At 38.8% G+C, this 23,485-nt stretch overlaps 1 protein-coding gene across 1 annotated transcript in view; it reads right to left on the reverse strand.

Annotated features, from left to right (window-relative positions):
* STAG1 (STAG1 cohesin complex component) overlaps positions 1–23,485 on the reverse strand; it is a 98,671-nt gene that overhangs the window by 65,088 nt on the left and 10,098 nt on the right. The window contains exon 2 of the mRNA XM_081910327.1: positions 1,003–1,129. Within this exon, the coding sequence (XP_081766453.1) occupies positions 1,003–1,031 (29 nt within the window). The 5' untranslated portion in view covers positions 1,032–1,129. The remainder of the gene's footprint in view (positions 1–1,002; positions 1,130–23,485) is intronic.

Consider the following 23,485-nt stretch of genomic DNA (forward strand, 5'->3'; position numbering starts at 1 on the left):
ATTTAAACAATATATATAACCACTTCACTTCAGTTTACAAAAATACAACAAATAAAAATCATTTAAAACTATAAAATCTAACATCAATTAAAATGCCTGCTGGAATAGACTTCAGTAGGTACTAGAAAGTTCAGTAGGGAGGGGACCTGCCTGAACTCAACTGAAAAGGAATTCCGTAAACTTGGGCCCACAATACTAAATGTACAGCTCCTGGTGAACACGAGCCATGCATCCAAGTGATAGAGGACCACTAACAGTGACTTCCATGAAAAGCTTGGTGATCATTCAAAGATATAAAGGATCAGGTAGTCCTTGAGGTGGACTCAAATTGTTAAGAGCCTTGTAAATTAACACAAGGACCTTCAACCTGGCCCAACAGTATATAGGCAGCCTTAACTCTTTTTTATACCTTTTAAGCAGCCAGTGCAGACTTTTGAGCATTGGAGTTATCTGTGGTGATAGTGTGCCTTCTCAATAGTCTAGCAAAAGCATTTTGTACTAGCTGGAGACTCTGACCCAGGCCCAAGGGTACCCCCACATAGAGGACATAGCAATAATCAAGTATTTAGGTTACAAATGCATGGATCATCACTGTGGCCAGACTATCCCTAACCAAGAACAGCAGCAGCTGACATACCAGCTGTAAAAGGCACTCTAACCAGAGGTCACCTGAGCTTCCAGAGAAAAAGATGGATCCAGGGCCACCCTCCAAACCTGTTTTTTCAGAGGATCTACAACCCCATCCAGAACCGGTAGCTGGCCCATCTTGTGGACACAGGAACTATCAACCCAAAGTGCCTCTGTCTTCCTAGGGCTGAAGTTCAGTTCACTGGCCCTCACCCAGCCCACTCAATATTATTATTATGGAGGAGTAGAGCTGTGTGTCATCAGATACCAAACACACAGTAAGAACTTCAATTACCATACAAGGTAAGCAATGCACTTTGAATATTTGGCTGTTGATTTTTTAAAAGAAAGAAAGAAAGAAAATGAACTACTCACTGTAAGACTGGTAACTCTGAAGTAATCATGATGTAGGCCACTACGTTTTAAAACCCAACGAGTATCTTGTGGTGACGTCTTTATCAGCCAATCTCGTAATTATTTTCAAGAAATCTCCAAATCCAGCCTATTAAATAAAAAAGGTAGTTAAGAACCATAATTCTGAAATGAAACTGTAGATTCAATAAACCAAAGAGTAGAGGGTAGGGAGAAGACTCTCTCGATCAAAGTCATGTGTATTTTCCAAATGTGAGGTAGAGGATCTTCCACATTGTGAATGTACAAAAAGTGGGTGGATTTCTCAATCAGGATTATACATGTTTTTCTAGCTCTGGCCAATATAATATTTAGCGTTCTGAATGCACAAAACCAATGGGAAGCATTTCACAGCATCATAATCATAACCTCATGTGAAAAATGCATATTCAATTGTTCATTTTATATATGAAGTGTCCATTATCAATTGTTAACTGGAGGACATATAAAAAGGTAACAGTTTACAAATCCAAATAAATAAAAATCTAAAGCACACTTAAAACAATAATTTTAACTAAAAGAAATAGTTTAAAAACTGCAAAAAGTAGAAATACAAGGCCGAAAGTTCCAGAGAGTTAAACAATCACATAAAAACACAGCATATCAGAAATTAAAAAGGCCTGTAAAAATAGTACTGCTTTTAGGCGTTGAAATGAACTACTGTATATATGGCTGGTTTGCATATGATAAACCACAGTTTGTCTTAAGCCATGTGTCTTTTGTGAACCCCCCATCCCTCGCCTTGCAACTTGCATGGCTTCTCTCCCTGCCGCAGGGTGGCCGTACAGTTCTAATAAACCATAGTATGGTTTGTCACTAGGGTTCAAAATTCGCAGGGAACCAGGTGCCTTTTGCTAAAGATTCTCCATTTGCAAGCACCTCAAAAAGTCTGGGTGCCATTTTTTGCACCTGGCTGACATTCAAGGATTACTGAAATGTATGCACATATGTTAAGGATAAGCAATGTGTTAAGGAGTTTAACAATAAAGATTGGAGTGTTTTGAAAACTGAGGTACGGTACCAATATTTTTATTGTAAACACCAAATTAAACATGTATTGACAATTTCTGCTAAAAATGTTATATTAACAATGTGCCACTTGTGTGAATTGCGTATTAGTTTATGCTTATCAAAATAATAAATAAATAGTGTTGCTGGCCCACTTGCCCCCCAAAGGGGCGACTAGACATTCTGTTTGGTGCCCACAGCCCAGGTCCCAGAAGCCATTTGGCTTCTAGCTTTTCTATCCCAGTTTCTAACACTGCTTGTCATGTTAACTGAACTTGAACTGTAGCTTGTTTGTTTCAACCAAACCTCGAATGGTACGCCAAAAGTAAACCAACAGCAAACCTTTATTTCTGGCTTACTGTTTGTGGTTTGTTTGAAACAAACCATGATCTGGGTTGGAATAATACAACAAGAAACATTATGGCCTGTTTGAGCCATGCTGGCACTACATGGGGACCCGCACAGCAGGGAGAGACACATTCACAATTAAACCATTGGTTTAAGACAAACTATGGTTTATCATAATATGATAACCAGGCCACTGCACTTCGTCAGCATAATTTGCACACTGCACCGTTCAAACTTCTGATATGGCCTATGGGGGGGGGATTATTCAGAGGCAAATAGGAAGAATGCTTAGCCTGGTGACATATACTTTTAAATCACCATTCAATAACCACAATCAACCACAAACTTAATTAGCTTGCCAGAAACAGTACAACAATTCCTTAAGGTTTTCCCAAAAGCATTGTTTGCCTTGTAGCAAAACTATTGTTTTCTTTCATTTTGCAATTCTTTTTTGCCTTTCTTCCACCTTGCAATGCTTGCATTAATGCTCTTTCCCCTCTAGTTCCATGAATTCCCATGCTGTATTGTATCAAATACTTTATAATAAGGTGGTCCAACAGCAACACTTGATGCCCCCTCCAGATATTCAAAATGACGTGGCTGTTATATTATTTTTGACCTTAGCACAATAATTTAACCTCCACAATATAAGAATGGATCTATACACCATACATCAAACAGTCTTGGATGAAACTGATTATGTTTACCAGTCTGAGTTCAGGCCTGGTTTGGGGACAGAATCAGCCTTTATCACCCTGATGGATGACCTCCTTCAGAAGGGGGATTGGAGTAGTGTGATCCTGTTAATTCTCCTAAATCTCTTAGCAGCTTTTGTCATCATTGACCAGAGATCATCGTTAGTATTTCATGCCTCCGATGCTGCAGATGTGATTCGTGTAAATCACATGCCTGACTGGGAATAGTGTGGGAATGGAAGACAGTCTTATCTCTTCCGCTGTATGTACTACAGTATTGTACTTTTGCTTTTACTTGTCCTATTTTCCCTCTTGGAGCTGGAGAGAGGACGCCATGATTCCTTTGACTGTACATAGTGTAAATAAATACATAAAATAAATACATAGATTAGCTCTACGATGTCTCACGCTTCTTGCTGTGTTATGCCAGAAGATTAGTGTGCATACATCTTTTGATATATGTTGCTGAAGCGCACTGGAGAAGAAGGGAAATGCCTTCTCCAGAGCTGCACATACCAGAGGACGCTTGGAGTTTGGGGCTGCAGGGGCACTTATTTCAAAATTAATAATTCCAGTCCAATGCAGGCCCTTTATGTTCACTCATCTGATATTTTGGGTAGTCTAACATCGCGACACAATGGAAGTATCAGATGCTATCTGTCTGACATTAACCCAGAAGTAACTGCAAAGGTGATTAAGTTTTTATCAATAGTATCTCTCAGACTGGTGAATTTATTTAGCGGGAAGAAACTCCAATGAAAATCCTTGTTATTACATATGTTTACATGGCTGTTTATTTGTATCTATTTTAAAATTTCATATATGGATGTTTTATAATGGCTTGTGTTTGTAATGCCTAATAAAGGTTTGGCGAAGTACTGTAAGTCCTAAACCAGTGCTTGTATGCTGTCATGCATTAGATGGGGCTATTAAATAAACATTGATTCCGAGGTCCAAGAATTGGATAGTGTAACAACTCTGGATAGTGGTACACTCCTTCTGAAAAAGCAGGTGGTCCTGGATCCATTGTTGTCAAAGGCCCAGGTGACGCCACATGGTTCAGAGTACCCATTACCAATTTCAGTTGGTGCTCTAACTATGGACTGGGATAACCCTTCCATAGTGGTGCATACAATGGTAAGCTCATTATTAGAAAACCGCAATGCACCTGCTTCAGAAGCCACAGCTAGTGCAAAGTGTGGCTGCTAGAGTTCTTAGAGGGACACCCGGCAGTATACATATTACAACTGCTGAAATATCTGCACTGGATGTCTATGTAATGTCAAGCCAAGTTTAAGGTTTTTTTGTTGATGTTTAAAGGCCTAAATAACTTGGCACCAGGATACCTAAGCAGAGCCCTCCCCTGATACAGTAGAAGCTGATCATTTAAGAACTTCTGATGAGACACATTGTTTGTTTCACAACTAATGGATTGACACCTGGAGAAACCATGAAGGAGACCTTTTCAGTGGTAACACCCTCCCTCAGTTTTGCGGGGGAGATGGTGATGATTTTTAAACACCAGTAAAAAACCTAGGTATACCCAAGTTTTTCAGGACTCTCTTAATTTTTAATTCTTTGTTCTGGAAACTGCTCTACTTTGTTTTTGATTTACAATTGTGTGTTGTTTTCATCTTAGGAAAGTTTATTGAATGTTGCTGTATTTTTGTTTCCTCCTAAACTACAGATAGTATTTATTCATTAAAATTAATGTAACAATATATCTAACCATTCAAACATGCCCAAATGGGGAAAAAAATGTAAAGGCCACATCAAGAAAGCTAAAACTTTAAATTTGCAACACGTCCAGCTTTTGAAAATAATGGCAATATCACGGGGCTATGCTCCCCCATGGTAAGCTACCCCTCTCAATGACCAGAGGACAGTAAATAATTACTATTTGTTGGTTTCAGATGTAACACTACTGCAGAAAAGTATTTTCTTGAGGAAAGTATTTCATCACAAAGTTAGCTTTATGCACCTTAATCAAGAGCTCTAAATTTAGAATGGAAGATCAAGTCATACCAATGACTACAGTCCAATAGAGTTCTCAGAAGAAAATATTGCTGCCCTTTCCTTGGTGCCTATGCCAAAGTTATCTTAATAAATCCTTGCATTTAGCAATTCACCCAGCAACAACATACAGGGGACTAGCATATGCAAGTGGGCGTATGAATTCCAAGACAGTGGGTAAGCAAACTGGCAGAGGAGAGGGGGTGTGATCCATTCTTCTTCTATCACCAGTAGAGTAAAAAGTCATTTAAAATATAAATATAAGAGACATATGGCCTGGTTTACATTGAACACTTATGGCTAAGTGTAAAGGTGCTTTGTTTACTGCCAACAAATCACAGTCTTAAGTCATGTTTTGTTGTTGACTTATGAACTTTGGCTTAAGTATGACTTGATATTACATATAAATCTATCACCCTTCCCTAACCATAGTCCTACCCCAGGTGCTCACCACCAACAAATGCATGAGGCAAGAGCAATTAGAAAACAAAACAAAACTTTGGAGAAATGAACTATGATTTGTTTGATCATCTGTTGGAGAACTCATGGTTAACTATGGTTTAAACAAACCACAGCTTTTCTGCAAATCAGACCAGTATTTCTATGTTGGCTACAGAGGAAGGAGCTTCATTTTCTCTGCAGCCAGCCTTAAAAGGTTCATTCTTATTTATAACCCTGCTTTAATATCTAGCTTATGAAACAAATAGATGTCATGGTTCCAGGACACCAACTGCTCTATATATCAAGTGCTCAATCATGCAGTTTTCTGCATTCAGTGGCCCAGATTCAATTTTTAAAATGCAACATCATAGCATCTCACGCACTGAATCAGTGTACTTTGATCTTCAGGGGTCAAGCAAAAAGAATAGCTTCAATTCAATGTACAAGCTGAGCAAACTAAGATAAAAAGAAAACTGAACCACTAAGAACAAAAAAACAAAAAATAAATGACCAGATACACATAAAATGCATATTATCCTTTCATTTCCAATAGCTTTATTTTTTTTGCAGGGGAGACTCTAGAAAATCTTCGTTCTGTATTTAAGCATCAGCAATTCTACTAACATACCACATTCCATAGATCAATTTACCATCGCTGTTGAAATTACAGTAATTTCCAATGTGAATTCCATGAGGTTTCATCACTCTCATTCCTGGCTTCTATATTTCCTCTCTCTCCATCAGGCATATTAACGTGCATTAACAGCCAGATCATATATACACAACATTGCCTGTGACCTACTAGGAAGTTGCTATAGCAACCACTGCTTTCTGCAATACATGTTATGCATTTTAAGTACCATCAGAGTGGATATAACATGCCTGTCATTAGCAAGCACAACTCATAATAGCTCAAAATGAAAGATACTCCGCAACAGGAAGTATATTTTGCATGTGGAAATCTTGTGAAGCTTGTTATTTCCAACATATATTCTAATGCAATGTTCTAAGCTAAGGATAAAGATGGAACAAATCTGATACAGCCCTAAATCAGTTTGCATTCTATATAAGCACTGAAAGATTAATGATACAATTTATTTTAAAAATTGTTTTCTCATACCCAGCCTTCCTCCTGCCCCAGAATTACTTACAACTTTTTAAAGCATAATTATTTTTTTAAAAAATAATAATTGAAATCATCAACAGACCAATGATAATCTTTTTTTAAAAAATGCATTCTACTAAAGATGAGCAATTAGCAATGAAAAGCCTAGTGAAATACAAATGTTTTTAATATACCTAAACATTGCTAATGTGAGCGGTAACCAAATCTCAATCAGGAGGAAGTTCAAAAGCCAGGGGCCACCACTGTTCTTCATGCCACTGCTACACAGGCTTCACTCACTGAAAGCACCACCAACAGGACTTTCCTTGCAGATATATGGGAGAGGTTAAGTCCTTCAAGTACTCAGGCCCCAAGTTGCACAGTGATCATGCTACTAGGAGGCAACCCAGAAACAAAGAAACCAATCAGAGCTATTGACTACAGGCATCTATAACCTCGTACATCAACTCTGAAGAGAAGTGCTTTTTACATTAGCATGAACAGCAAAAGGGACATTTAGTACAAGGTGGCCATCCTATTGCTGTGTTCCCAAGTTTAGGGGATGCCATTGAGTTCCAGTCCTTTTGATAAGTAGAACGGTAACAACCAAAGTCAACAGTTTACAGGAGGAAGATGACAACTCCAAGTTAAATCCTGGTCTCATTGGGTACTATTCAACTAAGTTTTAATCAGAGGAAATGCACTGAAATTAATGGCCTAACTTAGTTATGTTCATTGATTTCAATGGATCTACTCTAATTTTACTCAGAGTAGATCCATTGAAATCAATGAACATAACTAAGTTAGGTCATTAATTTCAGTGCATTTCCTCAGATTAAAACTTGAATGGCATCCAGTATAATCCTCCTCTTTTCTTCAAGGAACATGGTGCACACAATTTGTTCAATCCTCATTTTGTTTGGAAGCAGGAACAATGGTTGTATCATTAAAGTTAATATTTTAAGAGCCAAAAGGCAAGAAACCCAAATTATAATGAAAATCAATTAAATCATCTTGTAAGTACTTTTCTGCAGTTTTACTAATGCAATGTTGCTTTCTATCTCTGCACAGGAATGTTCTTGGAACCTCCCTGAATATGAATCTCAGCTTTACTTTATGTATTTCTCAATTTATCGCAGATTTCAAATCAATTGCCACATAGTCTAAAACAGGCAACAAATATAGTAAATTTATTTCCTAATTTGTTCAAAATTTGAGCTAGCAATCAAGTCTTAAATGAAATGCCTCCTTTCAGTCCCCTAAGATACCTAGCACAGAATTTTCTGCCTATTGGGGCATTTGAACACAATGCTAAATGAACACGTTGTGGTTATCATCACTGTGGTAATCCTTTAATCCTAACATCACGTGCATCACAGCACAAAGCATGTAACGTACACACCTATCTATTGCAAGTGGCCACTTACAAAGATCTGGGCCCTTATTCCTCTCTTCGCAAATCCCTTCTTTCCCTATGTAATAATCATCAGTGACAAGAACTGGCCTTTTGATGTCTTGGCTATGGTGCTGTTTCCCCAGAGGAAAAGATGGGAATATTTGCTGGAGCTCTTTTTGTCATCTATCAGCTACCTTCAAATCTAACTTAGGTGAATCAAAAATTGATTGCCTTATCCTGGCAACTATGCTTCAAACAAAGAGAAAGCCTACTGGCTTTCTAAATCTGAATTCCTATGATAGCAATTTTATGTGCAGCACAAATATTATTTAGAATGTATGCATTATTTTATTATTGTGACAATACTTAGCAGGATTATAATTTGTTAAGACAGAACAGAATGCATTTTTACTAAAGTTAAATATATAAACGGAAAATATCAGGCTACAATAAGTCAAAAAAGGTTCTCTAGTAGTAAGATCTTATCTAAGAGTTTAAGAATGGTTTGACACCAAAGTCTTAAATGTGGTCTGCAAGAATTCTGCAATGAGGACATTGCACAAGCAAAACTCAATATATAATTATGAACTGCAATGATCTTGGCCAAATGAAATTAGACAATCTGCAATGCAAACTTGTAGAAAAGGATATGCATACAACTGTTCCCGATCCACATGGCATATATTAATAGTTTTCTCTTCCTCACTTAGAGATCAAAGTCATCATAGAACATAGTCCTTCTAAATTCCAAGGTACAACCTTGCTAAGGCACTGACCATCTTCCACACTGAGAGTAAAGGATCTTATCAAGCCAGTAAAAATGAAACATGGAAACAAGTGGTGGAGCTAATTCATTAATACCTGAATGTACAGTGGTGCCCCGCAAGACGAATGCCTCGCAAGACGGAAAACTCGCTAGACGAAAGGGTTGTCCGTTTTTTGAGCTGCTTCGCAAGACGAATTTCCCTATGGGCTTGCTTCGCAAGACGAAAACGTCTTGCAAGTTTGTTTCCTTTTTCTTAACACCATTAATACAGTTGCGACTTGACTTTGAGGAGCAACTCATAGAACGCAGTGTACATAGTAGCCTTTTTTGAGGTTTTTAAAGACACTGGTGATTTTTGAAGCTTTTCCAAAACTTCTTTTGCAGCCATTTGGTAAGTTAAGCTTTTAAAACTTTTTTTGGGGGGGGGGTTGGATTTTGGGTTGGGGTGTTTGGAATTCAAGGACTTGGTGTTGGGGAGGGGTTTGCAAGAATCTGGAAGCTTGTGTGGTTTTTTCTGCATTTTTATGATTTTCTGTGACCATTGGGCCACTTTGCTGTTTTTTAAAAAAATTCTGGATTTGAATTTCTGTGTGCTGGGGGAACAGTTGGGGAGGGGTTTGCAAGAATCTGGAAGCTTGTGGGTTTTTTCTGCATTTTTATGATTTTCTGTGACCATTGGGCCATTCTGCTGTTTTTTTTTAAAAAAATCTGGGTTTGAATTTTGAAATGCTCTTTACAGTATGTGTGACTTTAAAGAGCACTTAATAAACTCTTGTTGTACCAAATTTGGCTTTGTTTGGACTTTTTTTGACCATAGGAACGCATTAATTGGTTTTCAATGCATTCCTATGGGATTTCGTGCTTCGCAAGACGAAAAATTCGCTAGACGAAAAAATTCGTGGAACGAATTAATTTCGTCTTGCGAGGCACCACTGTAGCTGGAATGCTGATCTTATATCAGAGGCCTTGAGTTAATATAATAATTTTTTTTTATTAAATTTGTATACTGCCCTTCATCCAAAGATCACAGGGCAGTTCACAGCATGAAAACACAAAATACATAATAAAACAAAAACAGACCAATAACCCTACTCCCACAAACACATTTAAAAAGCCACAGAATGTTTCATCAGCCAAAGGCCTGGTGAAAGAGAAATGTTTTTGCCTGGCACTTACATCGCACAGCATACTACAATTTCCTGGCCTGCATTTTGTATTACCTATTGGGAGCCCATCAAGCAATCTATCACAATCAATGGATGAAAAGGAAGTCAGAAAAGGAGGGAGGCCCACCTCAACTTTTAAGAGACTAGCTGACTATACACCATTTGGTTATGGAGGAAGAATTGTGCTGCAGTATTTTCAAATTTCTTTTTTCTTTTTTAAAGACCTGCAATGGTAACATCATCAGTTACTGCATGTACAGTAGTACCTCCATTTATGTAACCCTCTGGTTACGTAAACTTTGGGATGAGAAAGTGACAAATCCAGAAGTATTTTACAGGGTTTTGCTGCGCGCACATGCACAGAAGCGGTCCTCCGGTTGTGAAAACCTTGGGATCCGGCCAGACCTCGGGAACGGATCCCGTCCGCAACCGGAGGTACCACTGTACTTTAAAAATCTGTTTGTTTTTCTAGTGAAATTTACACTCAAGGCACTACACAACTGCAGTAACAAAAACAATAAAATCAGTTTTAAAAAACACCACCTCACACTAGCAGTAACTAAAAATACAAAACAACAGACACAGCCTTAATATATGTAAGAGAAGGTTTGGGAGGCTTCCCCAAGGACCAGATTTCACAGCAGCCATGCTAAAATAGCAGCTCTGCTCCAGACTCTCTCATCAAAAAGTGAGAAGTCCATATCTGATCTAGAGTATGCCTCCAGATTAACTAAGGCCTTTTCTTTTGTGCATGCTCTTTCATGGATCCACTGGGACTGGTAATCAAAGACAACCATATTAAGCATCTTTTGTGAGCCTTGGAACCTATCAGTCTTAAGCTGTTTGCTCCTTTTTTTCTTTAAATTTTTTTCTTTGATTTTCTGTCTTAGTCAGGGATTTTTCTGCATAAGTCATAGAGGTAAGAAAAGATCAAGGAAGAAAGAGAAGGGTCAGGTGAGTAGAGGAATAAGGAAAGAAGCTGATCTAAAAACGTAGAGCCGTATGCAACATACACTGGCACAAGGGACTTCTTTGCACACAACAAAGAATCATCTTCCTCCTCTCTTGTCCCCTCTCAAAATCAGCTGCAGATGTTTGGGGCAGATTTTGGAGGCACGCAGGGGGAGGAGAGGAAATGGTTGTCTCACTGCTCCAGTGGGACCCCACTAGTGTAGCACTGCGTACAACCCTTAGCAAGTAAAGAGGCGTAAGAACAGCATGATTTTTAAAATGAGGCTTAAGCATGGTGGAAGGCTGGAGAAAGCCTGTTTGCTTGGGCTAAAACAGGCAGCAAGCTGGAGTATGCCTAGCAGAACTGGAGGAGTTAAATTGTTAGTTTGTTTCACATGTTGTTGGGCAATTTGATAGTTTAACCCAGGGGTCAGCAACCTTTTTCAGCCCTGGGAACCCTCAGACCATGTGGTGGGCCGGACTATATTTTTTTTGGGGGGGGGATGAACGAGTTCCTATGCCCCACAAATAACCCAGAGATGCATTTTAAATAAAAGGACACATTCTACTCATGTAAAAACACGCTGATTCCCGGACCGTCTGAGAAGGCGATTGGGCCGCATCTGGCCCCCAGGCCTTAGTTGCCTACCCCTGGTTTAACCCATTTTCATTGATGCTTATTCACATGAACTGAAAATAATGCCCTCTCCCACATATGCCTACCTGGCTGTTCAGATCCTCAGGACCAGAGATGCCCCCAAGTGAAACGAAACAGATGTCTAGCAAAGGAAGAGCTGCCTCAGTGGCGGCACCTTAGATATGGAATGGCGTCCCAGAGTCATCTTTCAGAGTTCATTCTCCAAAGCCTTTAAAATCTGTGTTCTTAAAATCTTGACTTTTAATCCCTTATTTCTATGTTGTATATTTTCAGTTATACCATGAACTAATATTTAAGTTTTTCTCTAAATATAAATTAGTATGGTGCTATTTTCTTTGTAATATTTGCATTTTAACATTGAATTTTGTTTCAGGTATGTAAGCCACCCAGAGAACTGTGTTACTGGGTAAAGGTAAAGGTAAAAGGTAAAGGTACCCCTGCCCGTACGGGCCAGTCGTGTCCGACTCTAGGGTTGTGCGCCCATCTCACTTAAGAGGCCGGGGACCAGCGCTGTCCGGAGAAACTTCCGGGTCACGTGGCCAGCGTGACGAAGCTGCTCTGGCGAGCCAGCACCAGCACAGCACACGGAAACGCCGTATACCTTCCCGCTATAAAGTGGTACCTATTTATCTACTTGCACTTAGGGGTGCTTTCGAACTGCTAGGTGGGCAGGAGCTGGGACCGAAAGACGGGAGCTCACCCCGCCACGGGGATTCGAACCGCAAGACCATACGATCGGCAAGTCCTAGGCACTGAGGTTTTACCCACAGCACCACCCGTGTCCCCTCCATGTTACTGGGTAGCTGATATAAATATTATAAGTAAACAAACACTAAGGAAGAGAGTGTTTTTCCAAAAAATTAAAAGTAAATATCTATGTTTCATCAAAAGAGAATATTCATGGTTTCAGAACTGAATAACTTACACAGATTAAACAGATAAGTCTTAAAATAGGAAAAGCATACAAATATCAACACAGTGCACTCTCCTGCTAGAGTTAGAAAGCATCTCCTGGAGTCTTGTCACTCCAAGACACAGATCAACCCCATAATATTCTGCCATTGATTGACTGAAGTGGCATATAAAATGGCTGTGGAGTATGCACCAAATGATGGTTTGTTGTTTCAACAACTGTGTCATTTGTTTGACAGAACGTTTTGAGTATGTACAGTGGTACCTCAGGTTAAGAACTTAATTCGTTCTGGAAGTCCGTTCTTAACCTGAAACTGTTCTTAATCTGAGGTACCACTTTGGTTAATGGGGCCTCTCACTGCCGCCACCGCAAGATTTCGGTTCTCATCCTGAAGCAAAGTTCTTAACCTGAGGTACTATTTCTGGGTTAGCGGAGTTTGTAACCTGAAGCGTCTGTAAGCCAAGGTACCACTGTACATGCTTTTCTATAACCAAAACTTTCCAAACAAGTCATACTCAGACCTATTGAAATCTGTGAACTTAAGTTGCTGAGGTTCATTGATTACAATGGTCAGCAGCAGCAGACGAAGAAGAGGAGGAGGTTTGGATTTGATATCCCACTTTATCACTACCCGAAGGAGTCTCAAAGTGGCTAACATTCTCCTTTCCCTTCCTTCTCCACAACAAACACTCTGTGAGATGAGTGGGGCTGAGAGACTTCAGAGAAGTGTGACTAGCCCAAGAGAAGTGTGACTAGTCACCCAGCAGCTGCATGTGGAGGAGCGGGGAAGCGAACCCGGTTCACCAGATTACTACTACTACTAAGAGACTACTGCTCTTAACCACTACACCACACTGGCAAGAAGACCCCAGATGCCTTAAATGTTAATGCTGGCACACAGAAAAATGCTTATTTTTTCCTGCTACCCTATCTCCTCTATCACCTGATTTAAGATGGAAGAGCAAATTAACACTGATTAACATATGTAAGCAAATATCACAACCATTTGGAAAGCTAAAGTATCCTAACTATTTTGCTGGAGTTTCCTCCCATCAGTCTCAACAAATAAAATTACAAAAAATCATGACCTTTTGAGTTGACGCAATGCCCAAATTTTGGAAGTTAACCAAATTAAGGTTTGGCAACTACCTCTTAGTCTGCCACTGAATTACTTCCAACACAATATCCTCTAATCTCAATTTCAGTAGATGAGTATGGAGAATTTATCACCAACTTTTTAGAAACAGACTTCCTTCTCCTCAACATTAAATACCGTATTTTTTGCTCTATAAGACTCACTTTTTCCCTCCTAAAAAGTAAGGGGAAATGTGTGTGTGTCTTATGGAGCGAATGCAGGCTGCACAGCTATCTCAGAAGCCAGAACAGCAAGAGGGATTCCTGCTTTCACTGCGCAGCGATCCCTCTTGCTGTTCTGGCTTCTGAGATTCAGAATATTTTTTTCCCTTGTTTTCCTCCTCCAAAAACTAGGTGCGTCTTGTGGTCTGGTGCGTCTTATAGAGCAAAAAATACGGTATTTTAAGCCCAGGTTTGTTACTTTCATTCCATAGTAATTTCAAAACAAGGTAATGTAACAGCCATAAATTCTAAAGACACCTTTCTCTATCCTCCCACATTTTATTTTACTATTTTGTTTGGCCCACACTTCTTTAGTGTAGTACGTTTTTAATGTTTGATGTTTTATCGTGTTTTTACTATTCTGCTGGGGAGCCACCCAGAGCGGCTGGAGCAACCCAGTCAGAAGGGCAGCCTACAAATATAATCATCATCATCATCTTTATTCAGCTTAACTGCTGATAATCTACTGCAGCTGCTTAAACCTGCAGATGTAGAAAATAGGGGATAAAAAGGCTTGCATGGTGTGCTCTCTAATCTAATTCATTCTCTGAAATCTACAATACTCCAGATACATTTTAGCATGTATTTTACATTCATTTAAAGACCAATAATAGGATCTTGTTAAGTTTATATATATAAAAAATGGAACTACCCTATTGTTCATACAGATGAAGAAAAGCGAGAGTGACAAATGTTTGTATGAGGAACAGATGTGAATATATTTATTGCAGCCCAACTTGGATTCCACTTTTAATCTCACCTATACACTTACATACTCTCTGTAAATACAGAGTTAAGAGTAAAAATGTAATACATGTTGGGCTGCGGTAAATATATATTCTAAAGAACTCCAGAAAGTTTTCTTTCCTGTGCATATACCAGTCTAGGATTATTAAGTGCTAACATGTGGGACAGATATATTATGCAACACAATATACTATGTTGGAACCTACAAGCAGGCAAAACAAGGCAAGCATGTGTGCAATTTAGGAAACTACAAGTATGGACCTGCAAAAATAATAATTAAAAATTCAACTTCTACTGGTTCCTTCAGGAAGTAGCTCCCCTAGCACAACATTTGAGTTAAATCCCCCCAGCATTCACATTCCAGAAGGGTTTGTTCCTTGAACACAGAGAAGCCATTTGCAGATATGTTTAGAGATACAGTGGTACCTGTGGATGCGAACGGGATCCATTCCAGAGCCCCGTTCGCATCCTGAAGCGAATGTAACACGCGACTGCGCGTCGCGTTCCACCGCTTCCACGCATGCGTATGATGTCATTTTGAGCATCTGCACATGCGTGAGCGGTGAAACCTGGAAGTAACGTGTTCTGTTACTTCCGGGTCGCCGCGAAGCACAACCCGAAAACGCTCAACCTGAAGCGTATTTATCCCAAGGTATGACTGTACGTCCTGAGTCAGGTTTGTATGGACCACAGATTTGGCTCCAGTTCCTCCTGCTCCATGAGCTATATGTGCAGAGGATGTGCAAGCATATGTACTTACTTAGACCAGGGTGTTTCACTCAATGGATTCAATACTGGGACTAGCTCCTTGAACTGGAAAGAAATGTGCCAGAGCAGAGGGGCTACAAAAGCTGTATCACAATTATAAACTCATTACACAGAAAGAAGATTAACAGAGGCCAATAGACCTTAATTCTACATACTATGTAAGTACCTAAACATGCATGCTACCATCAATGCTCTTCCATGTTGGTGTAATTTGAAAAGGGAATGAAATTACACTAATTGCTTGGTCTATCTCTTGAGCTAGCATATCCCTCTTGTTTGGATCTTGTTTAGAGATAGAATGCCAGGTGCACTGGGTAGCCTAGCAACAGTACAAGGCTGAAAGCCTGGCTTGCTGACTCATCCATCCTCACTTTAGCTCAGGAATGTGTGTAATTGCAGAAATGGGTATAAAAACTAAGACTGCATTGCATTCGCTGTCTGGGGGCAACGGGGGGGGGGAGTCTATGAGAAACCATGTTTGGCGGATTTTACATAGCAGTGTGAGCTAGCATGGCAAAGTGCTAGATCTCTCTGTGTTTTTGTTTCTTTACTTCTTAGAACTCTATTATAGTAGTAATCGTGTTTAGCTATGTCTTGACACAATGAACACTTTATACTTTAAACTCAACTGAATGGGAAAGGAGTTTTCTTAACTGGGGTTTCTGGAAAAGGCTGACTACTAAAAAGCAGAAAAACTCTGGTGTTCTGCTGGAAGACCATGCTGGAGTTGTGCACTCTCTGCTGATCACACTGGTTGTAGTGAAGCCCCAACAGATAGTGGGCCCACGTCTGGTAGGTTATGGGCCAACTGACTTCTACAAGTCATAACACTCCATAATCTCTAATCATGTCACTCTAGTAAACCAAACTTCTAAGAAAACAAGGAAAAGCTAGGATAACTATTGGAAGGCATGTTCAAATAGCTAAAGCAGAATTTGCAATGTTTTTCCCATTGTTCTGATGTTGCTTTTCTGACTGTTTTATTACTTGTCTTTAAAGTTAACAGAAGACTCGCCCAAAATGTTTAATGCCTCTCCTTAACTGTGATACACTGAAATGAAGATAGCAGTTAGTTTGGAGACAGCACTGCTTCAAAGGTACACAGCATATTTAGACAAAGACTCCTGTGTATTCAACTGCTGATGCACATCTGCTGAATATTTAAACTTCAACCTCACTTTTATCTGATGTGGCCATCATCGCTGCCATTCATTCAAACATTCATATATATTTTGCTCAGCAACTCCTCAGGGCAGTATTAACTCTGTATATTATGATTGTAGATTCAATAAGAATTGTCCCCAAGTAAAAATCTGTGTAGAAGTACGTCACTGGATAAATCTGTCAAGAGATGCCACTATCACTTACTAAAGATCCTAGTTCATGGGACTCTTAGACTGTGTATATATGAAACACAGGTTTTCTGGGAAGGCATAATATTTTCAAAGTCTTGATACATCTGTTAGAAAGTTTATAATTTCAATTACTTAATACTGCTAAACTCTTTGGATTCAGAATGCAAGCTGCCTCTTTATACTTGCTTAATGCTTCAAGACCAAAACATTGTTGGAAAAGTCTAATACTTGCCTTTGGCTTTTGTAAAATAAGCCGGAACATTTAGTGTAATTCAGGGGTAACACATTCAATAGAAAGATTATATTTACTCAGCAGATTTATCACCAGGAAAATTGCCTCCTTCCTCCTAGCTCAAGCAGAGCCTTATAAATTGTTGGGCTAACAAAGAACAAGAACACTGCTTTAAAACTATATGCAATACCTTAAGATCATCAATATTTTTTTAAAAGGCTATCATTGTTTTCTGGGGTTTTTTGTTTTGGTTTGGTTCTTTTACTTGCATGCTGGATTCTGAGCATTTGATACTGTTACTGTATTTCAACTTCTTCCATTACCACCAGAACTCTTAAAAAAAAAACAACCTCTGGTCTACAGTTTGCCTACATAAAATCTGTCATGATTGTGTGGGGGCTGGAAGGCGTGCAAAGCAAGCAAGACTTTAACGTATCATGAAAGCAAGCAGATGTTTTCTCATATGCAAATCATGCTTCACTTCTCAGGCGCTGGTAACTAGGACAAAAAGCACCTTATTTTGTGAAGATTTCCCCCCCCCACACCCAATACACACACACACACACACACACACACAATGTCATTTACTCTCCGGTACAAAATCAAAACGAAAGGAATTGTTTGATAAAGGAGGGCAGTCTCTGTACTGAAAACGATTAGCTCTGAAGAAAGCTATGGTGTAATCTTCACATACTTCTTCGGTGCAATTTTTAAAGTTTCCACATAATAAAATGCTACATATAACACAGTTAGTATAAAATTATAGTATATACAGTAAACTGAATATTTCATGTTTATAATAATTAGAAGTGTATCTATCTGTGATGAATGACTAGTGCAAATGACTAGGGCAATCCCATAACACAGACCTATTTTACCAGTATTCATCCAAGGTAGGCAGTGTCTTACATTTCAGATCTGCTGGAGCCCAGTATTTTCAACAACCATTTTTACTAAGCCCATTTTAATTTTATCTGTAGATAAAAAGTTAGCTTCAGGGTGCATTTCCACTGAGTTAACTCTTGAAACCTCTTTTCAAGTTCTCTTAAATAGCCAACTGTTATTTGAAGTTACCCCATTCTACTCCTTTCAAGTTCTCATGTACAGAGGATTCATGAAAATGTCAAGACTTTCACTTTGCAACTTTCTTGCTTCTTCTGAATGTCTCCATGCTTGTTCCAGATTGGAAATTAGACTCCGCCCCTGTCCTTCCTGTTGAATTCCAGAATTCTTGCAAGCCTAGCATGAAATGAAAGGCTGATCATTTGCTGATTTGTTTACACAAGTGAGAAAAAATAGAAAAGGGGAAGGGTGTTTTTCCCACCCAACATGGAACAAGAATCCTCTTCCTTCTCCAATTTTTCCATAATGCCGAAAGAGACTACAAGTGTGTCTCAAATTAAAATAATCCAAACATGCAGTCACTGGGAAAATATGTTATTGCTGAAGCCGGCAGTACTGCACTGCAGAACCCTCTCTAATTATCAAACTAGCTTCCACAAAGTCATCCATGACAAGCAGTAAAGTAAATGAGGGGGGTCAAAAACTCTCTGCAAAGTTGGGAAGCACTGAAGAAACTCTAAGTCTTATTCTTTACAGTGCCCCAATTCCTTGACAATTATTTTTGGCTGTACTAAGTGAATCTCTAATAGTAATAACATAAACTTTAATGAGTTGTAATGGTACTCTGTCCAAGCTTCAACCACAAGTTTTATTTCTTCTTTTCAAAAACCAGAAGACCAACTAACTAGGCAGCATAATAATAAATCTTTAAATTAGGAACAAACAACCCACCTTTTGTTGCCAATATTATCTAATATTAGGACTCTACTGTGGGTCTATGAATGCATGAATATTCTTTATCATAGCTGTATCATCTCCACAAAGGAATTCTGATGACTATCAAACTGAATACAAATAGGAATTTTTGAAGGTAAAGCATTAATTTATCCTGTTTCATGCACCAAATCACCAGCCATAGCTATCCAAACACCAGGTTTTAAGAACATTTGCCATTTTAAATATGAGATGCATTTCTAGCTCCTTTGTAATTGGATTACTACCATATTTTTTATCCAAGAGTCTGCTCTACTATCAATAATGATTGCTGCTAATCTGATTTTGGTTTCAATTTGTCAACCAGATACTATACTACAGAGTTATACTATAACAATATTAATATAGAATCATCTCCATCGTCAATTGAAATTACTTAAATTAGCATATATGCACAATTTAGATTTTCCAGTCTTATATGGGTTATCTTCCTTTTTACTATTTGAAAGAGGCTCAATGCTTACAAAAAATAGCACAGCTGAAAAAGCCAAACTTGCCTCATCTCTTGATAAAATAAAATAAAATGTCAATTATTTATTGCAGCTTATGTGGTCAATGTATTATATTATTACTTGCTTTCATATTTATTTAATACTTTCCACCAACCTCTACCTTAGCCTGTCAAAACTTCTGAGCACCATGAAAATGTGAAAAGTTTACCAATTTTGAGACAAAAAGGTTACAACACTATTCTGTAGGCAGAGGGAAATGGTGCCTTCCTACCCAAAGGCCAAACCACCTAATATTGTATTGACATTTTCAACAGCACCTGTGATTAGATTAGATCCAATTTATATAATGACTTCCCTCAAAAGGCATCCCGAAATAATTTGCAGGGGAAAGATACAATATACAATAGAAATCCACTGAAGTGAAATACAATAATCCATTCTGGAGGTCTGGTTGTAAACCAAAACAGGTTGTAACCCAAGGTGTGCTTTCGCCAATGGGGCCTCCAATTTTTATTTTTAATTTTTTTAATGGGTTGTAATTCAAAAAAAGGGACACACACTTCCAGGTTTGACATGGTTGTAATCCAAAACGGTTGCAATCCAAGGTACCATTATATACTAAAAGTGTTCATCCACAAAAATCACCCAACTGCAAAAAGTAATAACTGCAGCCACTTAAGGATCAACAACAAAAACAAATGACCAGAAGCCAAACAATTAAAGCTGTCCAAATGCCTGGGCATAAAATTAAATAAATCTACATACCCGTATTTTTCGCTCTATAACACGCACCCGACCATAACACGCATGTAGTTTTTAGAGGAGGAAAATCCATAGGCATGCCACCTGTAGGCATTCCCTCCATAACACGCACAGACATTTCCCCTTACTTTCTAGGAGGAAAAAGGTGAGTGTTATGGTGCAAAAAATACGGTACTTCTTCTGGCACCAAGCAAGGCTCCCTGGGGAAGGAATTCAACAATCAGAAGTCACCACAGAAAAGGCTCATCCTCTCACTGCCACCTTTCAAGCATGTGTTGGGGTAGGTACATGAAGAATTGTATTTCAAGAAATAGTAAACAACTCTTGTAAAAATAAAAAAGACATTTCTTAGACTTCCAAGCAGGATCAGCAAAGATTCAGATACCACGAACTTCCAGGCTGCTTATTACTAGAATAAAGTTATCATTCCTTGCTTATATAAGGAATACTTAAACAGAATTGCTATATATGGTGTTTTGGCCTGGTTTCTACATCACACTAAACTATGATTAAAGCAAACAAGGATTCAATGTCTACAAGCAGTGTGGTTGTGCACATTGCTAAAAAGCCCACACTTCACTCTTGCCCCGCTACTGTATGTCTTATTGCTATGTGTGAATCTGGGTTCAAGTTTTGTTTCCCCAAAGAAAATCACAAGAAGGGAGCAAAAAAACCACAAGCTCAAGATTCTAGTTTGTTTCTTCCCCAAGCGCAACATCAGCAGGAGCAAGGAAGGAGTGAAACATATGCTTTAAAGCAACATGCACCAGAATGCTGTTCATGTACAATAAACCAGCCTTTAAAGATTAATATTTCCCAATGGGAGGCATTCCATGTAAATCAAAATACTACACGTACACCATGTAGGTAGGTAAAAGGTAAAGGGCCTCTGGACAGTTAAATCCAGTCAAAAGTGACTATGGGGTGTGGCGCTCATCTTGCTTTTCATGCCACGGGAGCAGCTGTTTGTCCACAGGTCATGTGGTCAGAATAACTAAACTGCCACTGGTGCACGGAGGACAGTGACAAGTGCCAGAATGCACTGAAATGCCACTTACCTTCCCACCACAGTGGTATCTATTTATCTACTTGTACTGGTATGCTTTCGAGCTACTAGGTTGGCAGAAGCTGGGACAGAGCAATGGGAGCTCACCCCGTTGCGCAGATTTGAACTGCCGACCTTCTGATCAGCAAGCCCAAGAGGCTCAGTGGTTTAGAGCACAGTGCCACCCACTCCCTTTTTACACCCTGTAGTAGTAGGATGGGACGATACTACATAGATAGTACATTTTTTCACCAAATCCAAAGTCATAACATTTTTCTTAAAACATCTAAAAAGACTGGCAAAAGTCTCCTTGATTATCCCATCCAGCTGTAACAGGCAGAGGTAGCATGATAATAAGGCAAAACCATATGTTCAAGTATGTCATCATAATATACATTGTAGTGTGATTGCAAGGCGGCTTTAAGTTATTTAACAGTCAATAATTTTGGAAGCTGCTTCCAGGGCATCTGTTCAAGGTGGGTTGTACTCACATTTTAGGTTTTTGAGATTTACTCTGGTCATGTGTGTATAGATGCTTTCAAAGTTTCTTAAAATGGTTCTAACAAGTAACCAGGAAACTCTTACGCACGAGTGCTCTTACAAATTTTTACCATCTAATCTTAAGGAAATAATATTCTTGATTTTGTGCAATTCAGTAGTGAAGGAAGTGACAATATACCAGAAAGACCTACTCAGAAGGAAACTGGTCTATAACCCAGAGCATCCAAGCGTGAAGGGAAATGAGTCAGGATTAAAAATAACCTCTTATTTTTTGATGGATTATAAGGCTTTAGAATTTCAGTTTAAGGACTTCAATGGGAAATCAATCTGTACAATTATTGGATGACCAATTTTTATTAAGCAATTAGTAGAGAATCTGTTTGCAGGGCTTATATAAAATAAGCACTGGTTACTACAATTAACCCTGTGTTAATCATGCTCCCACTAGCCCATTTACCTTGCGGTCAAAGCCTTAAAAAAAGGGGGCGGGTTTTCAGAAAGCATGAAGTGTTCTCTTCAATCCACTCAGTTCAGTTCACCCTGCCCCCTGGTTCACATAGCATTATGTGGCTACTTAGTTTGCTCAGTTCTCACCAAGTTGTTTTTGTGACTGTTTTTTAAAGAGTTTTAAGAGTTCTGTAACCCTTGGGGTTCCTCAAAACCTGCTTATACCTTCTGCTTATGCATGGGCAGTGCTGTTTTAACTACATAAGGATTGGCACTTAAGAGACTGAGTTCATTATTAGCACATGGGATGATGGCAATCTCTGACTCCATACTTAACACGTAATAATTCAAAGAAACAGCTTGTAACGTTTTAATAAATAAGAACCTTGTAAAACAGTACACTTGAGGGGGGATGATTTCTCTCAGCCCTGATTTCATTCATGGGGATAAGAAGAACATCAACTACTATCTACCGGTTGATTACATCTAGCCTGCCATATTTTTTGCCCTCCAAACCCAAAATACTACTGACAGTATTCCAAAGCAATTCTTCACATTTGCATAGCACAGAAAAAACTGACATGCTACAAATTAAGAAAAATAATAATGGGATGGGTTGTTCCAGCTATAACACAATTCCTTTATGACACCATTTTTCTACTTAATGCTCGCTATAGTCTTTTAGTCCGAACAAACTTGTAAGGACAGATTGTGTCCAATAGCACACAGTAAGCTTCAAGGTCAACTGTTGATTTGAAAGACTGACTTCGCATTAATCAATATTCTCTGCACATGCCACCAGAATCCACAGGCTAAAGCATTTTCTGAACACAATTCAGTTGTTGAAAATCATTACACACACATGTGGTACATAGTGTAAACATTTTTAGTGGAAACATTTTTACAGTGAGACAAAAATATGTTAAGTATAAAGAGTACTTTATTTAGTAAATTAACATGGTTTAGTGGTCAGAATTAGGAATTGTTTAGGAATAGCGTCGATTTAAATCTGCATCATTTCTTGCTCATTTAGATAACTGTGATTTACCATATTTTTCCGTGTATAAGACTAGGGGTTTCCCCCCCAAAAAAATTAGGTTTAAAATTGGGGCTCATCTTATACACGGGTAGTGCTGAGGGTTGTTTTCTTAATTTGTAGTCCCCAAAACTAAGAGGCGTCTTATACATGGGGGCGTCTTATACACGAAGAAATACGGGAAATCAATCCACCTGCTTTGAGGGTCATGAACTGCTTTTGGAAAACCCATGCCTAAGCAATTTGATCTTTTTCACTGTTCTAGCATTTTATCTGTAAAAGAGAATAATCTGCCTCAGATTGTTTATTTTAGGAAAAATTTAAAATGCAATGATCGTAATACGGGAGGATATGCAACATTGAACAGATACTGTTACCCTCAGGACTCATTGCCTGAAATATGATCCAAAGTCTGGAGAAACTAACATATCAATTTGGTTCAACAAATGC

This window comes from Podarcis melisellensis (genome assembly GCF_964234715.1).
Source record: "Podarcis melisellensis genome assembly, chromosome: 5".
Taxonomy (NCBI): domain Eukaryota; kingdom Metazoa; phylum Chordata; class Lepidosauria; order Squamata; family Lacertidae; genus Podarcis; species Podarcis melisellensis.